This window comes from Diorhabda sublineata, chromosome 2 (assembly GCF_026230105.1).
Source record: "Diorhabda sublineata isolate icDioSubl1.1 chromosome 2, icDioSubl1.1, whole genome shotgun sequence".
In the NCBI taxonomy this organism is placed as follows: domain Eukaryota; kingdom Metazoa; phylum Arthropoda; class Insecta; order Coleoptera; family Chrysomelidae; genus Diorhabda; species Diorhabda sublineata.
In genome coordinates, this window is record NC_079475.1 from 21,949,807 (window position 1) to 21,959,294 (window position 9,488).

Sequence of the window (9,488 nt, forward strand, 5' to 3'; positions counted from 1 at the left end):
TCCAGCCCTCTGCGACCAATTAAATAATTGAGTAATATTGAGCCAAGTTATGAAATATAAGATATCAAAGAATGGGTCATTTGTGACAGTGTCGATCAAAAAAATCTAGACGTGGAAAACGATAGAGAATCATCTCATGATTAAGCACTTCGGGCTGTGGAAACAGCTCTCAAATGGTTTGAAAAACAAACGGAAAGTGATACTGTGAGATTACTACAGCTGAAACGAATTCGTGATATAGCAGCAATGAAGAGAAAAAGTAGCTTACGTCAAATGCCAATTACCAAATATTTTAAACTTGTTATTATTTTTGAATAATAATATCATTATGTATTAATAAATATTACTATTATTAAACTTATTTTATTTCATCCGCTTTTCTTCATACATTCGATTATCCGTACTTTCGATTATCCGAATCCTTAACGACAATAATTAGTCCGGTTAATCGAGTTTCCACTGTATATCGTATTTTATTATGATATAATGGATTTAAAGCAAACAAAATCTAGTAAATTAAAAAACATTAATAATAACGATATAATTTTCATGTTGCCGTCACTCTAGAACAAAACCAATAACATGAATTGCAATTGACCAATATGATCGTGCGAATTGAATACATTGTCAAATGAACGCTGCGTTAGAATAATTTTAAAACTTTTAAAACTTCAATAAGGTGTCTTAACCTGAACTATTAATTTGATATCGTTCATAAAATACTGGCAAATTTAAATTATATTATTGTCGCATAATTTAAATCATTTGAACTACGTCAAAACTAATCAACTTTCAAATTAATGTTTTTGTTTAAAATATTCATGAAAATGACATATTTTCAAGATATAATATCTTCTTTTAATACATATCCATTAATGGATGTTCGCGACCACGTTTTTCATGTCTTCTCTATCTCTAGCGGTATGGAGATCAATGTCTGAATATCTTGTATACCCGTCCACTGCCTCACGTTCCGCAACCATGACATCCTCTACCGTCCCAATCCTCTTACCTTCAATCTTGCCCTCGACTATCAGCTGAAGGAATTGATATTTATGGCCTCGCATTATATGGCCAAGGTATGCAATCTTTCGTTTCTTCGCGGTCTTTATTGATACGCCTGAGAACATCCTCATTCCTCACTTTGGCAGTCCATGGTATCTTCAGGATTCTCCGATATACCCACATTTCGAATGCCTCTAATTTGTTGATGTTTTTTACCATAAGGGTCCAACCCTCCATCCCGTAAAAAAGCACTGACCAAACGTAGCACCCCAGTCTCAGTCTATGATCAAGATCAAAGTCGGTACATGTAAATACATTTTTAAATTTTATGAATGTACTTCGAGCTTGTTCAATTCGGTATTTTATTTCACCGTCCGACGACCATTCTTCATAGAGCCATGTTCCTAGATATTTAAATTTTTCTACCCGTTCTATAGGTTTTCCATTATATGTTACTCCAGAAATTTAGAGAACTATTATAAAAAAATATAAATCTGGAAATTTATTAATTACAATCTTATTACAATAAAAATATTGAAGTTATTGTAAGAGTACTTATTTCCTTAACCAATTAAATGTAGATAAATCTGGTTTTAAGAGTAATATTATAATTCTTCAATTATAATAATTACCTGAGCAAAAGGTAAAAACAAAACTTTATATATATTTATATTTATAATATTTATTTTTAAATAAAACATTGTATACAAAAATAATTCATTAAAATTTTACATATCAAGTAATTAGACCTAATTTTAATAAATTTTATCACTTGAACTTTATAATGAATCTCTTGCAGTTAATTTAGTATTGTATATATCCACAAACATTTATTAAAACGTTCTTACGATGATTTGGGAACAATTATATATAAAATAATAGATTCACAATGTTATACACAACATTTATTAGAAGTTATTTTGAAAAATTAACAAAAACTAACACTACACACAATCAAAAAGACACAAAAACACGAGCACCTAACCCAACAATAATAGTCGGTTTCCATTTACACAATTTGAGCACCCAATCGAGCACATCGGTTACATGGGTTTAAGCAATGCTTAAACCCACGTTCCAAATTGTCGTTTTTAAGATCTGTACGTCGAACACAATAGCGTTTTCCCCTTGCCCCTCAAACACAAATTTTTCGACTCAATGAACTTCAGAATTGTTCTTTAACAACAAACTGTAGCACTGACGATATGTGGGCATGTATTTCAAATTCATTTCGATTTACATTTGGGTTTATTTAGAAAAAAAAAAAAAATTTTTATATTATTGGATTCAGAGACAAATTGGGATTATTGATTATTATTTAATGAAGAAGCCTGAAAAAGGGCCTAAATGCCTCTTGACATGGTGTGTTGTATGCAATTTCTTGCAAGGTGGAAATATTGCCTAGTTGAATATTGCACGTCGCGTGTCTCTTGTCATTGCATCATGGCTGCCATTAATAAAAATTCAATAAGTGAGTTAAACAAATACCTTACCTAAAATTTGATACATTCTTTTGTGACCGGTTTAACATGATGATAACAAAACTAAGTAAGTAACGAAGTGAAAAAGTGGTCAGTGGATGACTGTCAATAATTATATCTACTGCTGTCTTGGTTTTGGAGCCAGATGGATAGGTTGGTTTTAAGCCAAAAGTAACTAGATGTCTTCGTCTTGCATCATGTCAAGCGGCCTTAAGAAGATATATAGTTATAGTAAAAAGTATAGTTTCAAAGGAGTGCTTCCATAGTATTTGTATTTTATATTCAGTTAATCAAGTAGCTTGTATCTCAAACACGGCAACAAATGAACAAATAGTTTGTAATATGTTTTCCCAGACACTTTACACAAAACCTACCGTTTCTTCCATTTGATTCTTCTGTGCCAAGCTCATTAGCGTCGATTCCATGGGTTTAAGTACAAACTGCTTAATAATTTAGAAAGCAACTAATGAATCAACAAGAGAAATTGTACAGTGTTTACCAAGATTAAATTTTTCTGTTTCGTGTCAAATTCACCAACTTGATATCTACTTATGCTGGCCATCTATGGTTTTGAATTTTAATTAAAAAATTGAGTCAATCTTGTGACATGTCTAGAAAAAAGGTGGTTTGTGTGAATCCCCGTAGCCCAGACCTAATTCCAGATGATATTTCTTTTTCTTAAAAGTCGAATGTAATGTAAATAAACCAAGAATAATTCTTCAGTTTAAATAAGGATTAGTTTGAACACAATGTCTTTTCTTTATTTTCCTAGCAATTTCAAAACTATAAATTTACAGTCCACACTGTACCTTAATATTTGAAATTCTAAAAAATTCATGGATTCATAAGAATAAAAAGAAGAAAATATCACTGTAAATATAAGTTATTCATTTAAGACCAAACAAATTATTTTTGTTTTTTTAGATGGATGGGTGCTATAGCGCAATCCGCTTATATGTTAGGAGTATTTACCGGCGCTGTGGTGCTAGGAAAAATGGCAGATAAATATGGCAGAAAACCTATATTCTGTTGGTCAGCAGTATTACAATTAATAATAGGTGTAGCTGTAGCTTTCACTCCCGAGTTTATATCTTTCGTTATATTGAGGTATTTTTATGGTATATTTGGATCGGCAGGAAGTTATATACCAGGTATATTTTTGATAAAATATTTTCTTGTCTCACATTCCACCAAAATAATACAGAATATTACTACATCTATATTTATTTCCTTTTTTAGGTTTTGTACTTACAATGGAATTAGTCGGTCCAAGCAAACGGTCAATATGTGGTGTGGCTTTTCAAGCATGTTTTGCTACAGGTATTATGTTAGTTGCCGGTTGGGGAGCGCTAATAAAAGATAGACAAGTTTTACAAATTGTGTACGGTTGTCATGCTCTAATTTTAATCGGACATATTTGGCTTATGGACGAATCTCCAAGGTAGACAAAGCACTTTTTACACCCTCAGCTCTATATGTTTGTCACGAATAATAAAATAGAGTAATTTCATTAAGTATACTGAACATAAGATTAGGTTTTCACTGAAGATAATATCCTTTTTTATTCTCTATTAACTTAGGGTAACAGCTTGTTCATTGGAGGGAAATGGTCAGTTATTTGAGCAGAATGCTTTATAAGAGATCTAAAAGTATACAGGACTCTGAAATAAAGCAAGTATTCGCTGTAATGGATTTCAAAATAAGCAATAAATTACTCATTGTAAATACAATCAACTTCAGACTAGGATATGTTATAAGAATATCCCAGGTAGGTAATGAGAAAGCAGCTTGATAACGAGGCTATAAACTTGATAGTGCGGTTAACACCCCAAAATAGTGAAAAGATGATTTTCTTTTTCTTACCTCAAGCGAACTAGGTGGAAATTTTTTCAGGAAACTTGACCCTTGTAGCATAAAAATGACAAACTGTTAGAACCAGATGCCATATATAAGGGCCTATTGAAGAATACTCTTCCCGAGATACCATTCACATCGTAGTTAAAAGGTTCCAAATAAAAAGATATAGTAACGTACTTTATGTGAACATGTGCACCACTTGCTCTACAGATGCACCTATTAACCTCTAACTAGTATGCTTTGTAAACGCTACAAGCTGGGTTTAAAAATGCTTGAACATTGTGCCCATGGTAGACTAGTGCGTTCTACAAAAACGATGCTAATGGAGTACTGGAGTATTAGGTTACCATGCATTATGCTTGCGCCCACAAACCATTTCAAAAATTGCCACAGTATTTCACTGAAGAAAATTCTCTTATCGATTGTATTCTTTCAACCAATTTTGTTTCCATTACTAGTATTGTTACTAATATAGAATATCTGAAGAAGTCCCCCTAAAGAGTTATTGCCCCTGGATTACTCTCATGGTAGGTTTTTGCTTCCTTACCACTGCCAACTCTGAAGTGACAGTCGAACCAGCATCTGGTTCGCATTGCTTACTTTCATATTGTTTCAGTATTCTCAGGTTTTTAATATATGCAAAAATAAAATTTTAACTCTCAAAACGAGCGATTAAAATAGGTTTTTGTTTTAGGTGGCTATGGAGCAATGGGCGTATTCGTCAATCGGTAGAGATAGTGAAGAAAGCTCTAAAAATGAACGGCTCTACTATTAATTTAGATACAGCCGATTTCGTTAGTAAAGGTATGGCTGAAGAAAGAACTAATAACGAATCTGGAAGCATAGGGGACTTATTTAGAACCCCGAATTTGAGAAAAAGAACACTTAATGTGATGTTGTGTTGGTTTGCCAATAGTTTGGTATATTACGGACTCTCTCTCGGTACTAATTCTTTGGAAGGAAATCCTTTTCTTAACATGTTCGTAATGGCTGTGGTCGAGCTACCAAGTTATGGTATAACAGTTTATTTGATGGACAAGTAAGTTATAAAACGGAAGATAAATAAACCCTAGTATTAATTGTTTAGTTATTTCGTGTTGTTAAGGATTCAAAGACTACAGAGTAATCTAGAAATCACTAAATACAATAATAGTGCAATATAGAAAATATAAACATGTGTCTGACAGTTAGGCAACACTGAATGTCTAAGCAAGTGTGAAATTGACCTCTAAAACTAGTTAGCAATGAACTTGTGTTAGTGTCAAGGTACCAACAAAGACGGCGGAGCTGACCTACTATTGAAAAAAGCTCAAGAATCTGCATTCTAGCTTATGGCTTGAACTAAAACGTGTTTAAGTTTTGTTTAAATTTGCTTGGATCAAATTTTGTAATTTATTAATGCGGTAAAAATAATAAACAATAAAAATGTGATGGTGACTTCGTGGGTTAGCTACATTTAAAATAAAAAAAAGTTCAAACTACCTCCTTAGGTGCTAATATACAACCTAGGGTAAAACTGGAGGTTAACCTAAATGTATAACTCTGGATTAAACGCTAATTGAAACCAAGAATAGATAGGTCACAGTTAAGTAGACATTGTCAAACAGACAGGGAGAAAGAAAATGATAATGCAAGTTTGATGACAATGAGGAAGTACTTTTAGACAACCTTCTGGAAAAATACATAATACACATGATATACACAATACCCAAAAAGGTAATGCCATTGATAAAAGCACAACAAATTAAAAAAAGTGGGACCATTTAAAGAAAACCACCTGTAAAAATTTCTTTTGAAAGTGTTTTAAATAAGAATGACGCCACATTAGCATCAGGGTAACTTTCTAAACTATACATACAGTTCCATGAAGAGGAATTTTGACCGAGAATCTCAAAACATGTAAAAGGACTAATGTAAAAATGGTATTGCATGATTTTGCACGATTCTATATTTCGTTGTCTGCTTTTATTAACTCCAAAAGAATCGAAAAACGTTTTCAATATTTCTATGCTTATAAAATAGTTTTCATTTTTTTTTTACAAAACAATTATAATGATGAGAAAATTAATGTCAATATTATCCAAGCCTTAGGTGATTCGTGTTAGATTTATAAACACATTTTGTGCTTTGTAACCAATAGATCTGAATCTGGTTCCCTGTCCGTGGACTGTTCAAATGATTTTTTCAATTGCTGAAAATTATTTACTTTTCCATTATTCCTTTCTTTCCCCAGTTTCTTATTAAGCTCGAAATGATTCTCTACGATAAGATGAATAGTTTTCGTGGTGGGTCTCTTATATAGGTGAGTGAAATATAGATGCGCTACGTCTCTCTAGGATGGTTTGATTGGAAAAACTTCTAATGCGTAACCATTAGATCCATGTTCGACTCCTATTCCAGGTCAGCTGAATTATTTTTCCGTCACTACACATTAATTACTAAGCAAGTCTATCCTTCCTTTTAAATTCCATTTCCTCTTTAACCTAACTCGCTCAAAATTATGACATCAAAATTTAGAAATCTAACAGCGGGTTTCTCAATGTTTTCGAACTATATTTTACTTTTTGCCCTTGAGTTCGATTTTCTATTTTAAACCAATCTAATATGTACAGATATGTGATTGTTCCATCTCGTCTGGGACTGCGCGCTTACGTAGTTCGCTCACTAGCTCTATCTTTCTTACTATCATGCAAAGGATACAAAAGTGATTTATGAAATAAATAATCCAGATTGGCTGAATAACGAATATTGCTCGAGAAATCGAAAATAACTATTTTTCATAATCGATTATTTTCGGAGGTCTTCAGATATTATATCAAAATATTTATACTTTTGTTTATGTCGTCAAAGATAAAGAACTAAGTTGATTCTCAAAGATAAAATTATTTGTTTACTTTTTTTTAGGTTAGGAAGACGATCATTGACTAGTGTAGACATGATCGTGGGAGGAGTGTGTTGCATTCTATCAGCCAATCTAACAACTGGAGCAGCATCACTAACATTCATGTTTATTGGAAAATTTTTGATAGCCAGTTCTTTTGCTTTAATATTCAATTTCTCCGCAGAACTTTTCCCTACGGTAGTAAGAAGTTTCGCGATGGGATTAGGATCAATGTGTGCTCGAACATCTGGAGCACTGACACCATTAATCAGTCTTTTGGATTCTTTCGATCCAAAAATACCTGCGATGATATTCGCTGTTATATCTATTGTATCAGGGTTTCTTGTAATGTTCCTTCCAGAAACGCTTAATAAACCTTTGCCACAAACTTTGCAAGAAGGTGAAACTTTTGGATTAGGAGATACTATGTTCGCCAGTTTATGCAGTAAAAAACGTTCTATGGTTCCTAAAACTAAACAAATAGAAGCAGAACAGATGCAGCCACTTCGATAAAGTTGTGAGATTTTTAGTCTATACATGGTAATGGATGGAATGGTTACACCCAAAAATGTTAGTGGAGTGAATATTTCGACCTCGATATACAATATTCGCTTAAAATAAAGAACTGTCGCATGGCACCTTCTTTTTGATGGAAAACCTCATGGACAAAACGTTCTCTGTTATTTGTAATTATGAGGCTAGTATAATCTCTCACATTCTTCAGCAATAAGGATTGTCTTTTATATGATTCTCTTCCATCCTCAACTTTGCCCTCCATTATTAGTTTTGAGAACACATATGTAGGACTGTTTTGTGTCTCATATTGGGTAAAGTAATTTAGAAATGCAAATATGCAATGATATTGCATTTTGATTCCACAATTCAACTCTTCTAACTATGATCTTATAATTTGATCGTTTTTGAAATTAGCCAATATTAGACATTATTTGTTTTCTTGTAATTAAAATAACTGTATAAAAAGATATGTTATTTAAACCTGACAAATTTTATATGTATTATTTACAATAAAAATTTTATTTCCTAATGTGTTTTTCTTTTGAATTGACTATTCTGGCTCCTGCGAGGCACAAAGTGTCAGTAACGGTTTGCCTTTTTTTTCAGGAAATTTATGAGATCTATTATAAAAATATTGAAACTATAAACAAATAACGAATCGGCATTCATACTAACAAAGCTCCGGCTATAAGAATTTTTATCTTAAGTTTGCAATTTCAATATTTATAGTGACAACAGCCTCTGAATCAAATATTCATATTCAAAATTTGAATGAAACCATTGCTCGTGTATCAAAGGAAATTATACTACCTTTAAGCTACTCAATCCACCTCGGAACATTGCAGGCGGAGTTTAATTACTTTTGTAGGAGATGTAAACCTCATTATATTCTAGTGTTTACTACTAAATATTGAAATTCAAAATTTCAGGTAATACCATTGTGCAAATGTAAAATCCTAGCGGATTCGTTCGGTGACACATATGCTACAAACTCAACACATTCTGGAGAAACACGTGTTTCGGAGCGCTTTTAATTTTTGCTAGGTAGCGGTAGCGGAAGTAAAATTTGTTAAATTGACTGTGTTCTGTGATCAAGCGTCAAGTTTTATCCTTTCTTAGAAGAAAAATTATTGAATTCGTTTATGAAGATAAAAAAAAATACCAACATTTTTACTATTCACCTCTGATTTCGAAAATTAATTCTGCCTTTCTTCAAAGGAGAAAACTACTTTCCTGGTTAATGCATCGAAGAATATTGAATTACAACGTCGATATTAACATCCCCAATGGCGCAATTGCAAGGAAAGATTGTAACAACTTTATAATTATATATATATATATATATATATATATATATATATATATATATATATATATATATATATATATATATATATATATATATATTTAGAGCTGACCATTTATAGAAAGAGTGAATTTTGTAGGCTAAATCATTTGGGACTGATTAGGGGATTTTTATCAATTTAATTTGAGTAAGAGTAGCATGGTAGAAAAGATGATTTCGTTCTTGAGCATCACAGCACATGTGTAAAAACAGGAGAGGTTTACAGCTGGCAAAATAGAATGTAAATCTCAATTCTACTGATTGTTGATATATAGAGAAAGAAGAACATTTTTACTGTTTTAGTGTATTATTATTAAAGATCAGGTTAACCACTGATTATTTTTCATATGTTTCTTAATATTATGTTGTATGATCTATTAATGTTTTGATGAAATAATAATAA

The 9,488-nt window shown here is 32.0% G+C and overlaps 1 protein-coding gene across 1 annotated transcript in view; it reads left to right on the top strand.

Moving 5' to 3' along the window:
• Positions 1 to 8,269, top strand: part of LOC130453315 (organic cation transporter protein) — a 48,412-nt gene extending 40,143 nt beyond the window's left edge. The window contains exons 4-7 of the mRNA XM_056792979.1: positions 3,411 to 3,637; positions 3,726 to 3,927; positions 5,038 to 5,382; positions 7,248 to 8,269. Of these exons, the coding sequence (XP_056648957.1) occupies positions 3,411 to 3,637; positions 3,726 to 3,927; positions 5,038 to 5,382; positions 7,248 to 7,737 (1,264 nt within the window). The 3' untranslated portion in view covers positions 7,738 to 8,269. The remainder of the gene's footprint in view (positions 1 to 3,410; positions 3,638 to 3,725; positions 3,928 to 5,037; positions 5,383 to 7,247) is intronic.
• The last annotated feature ends 1,219 nt before the right edge of the window (positions 8,270 to 9,488 follow it).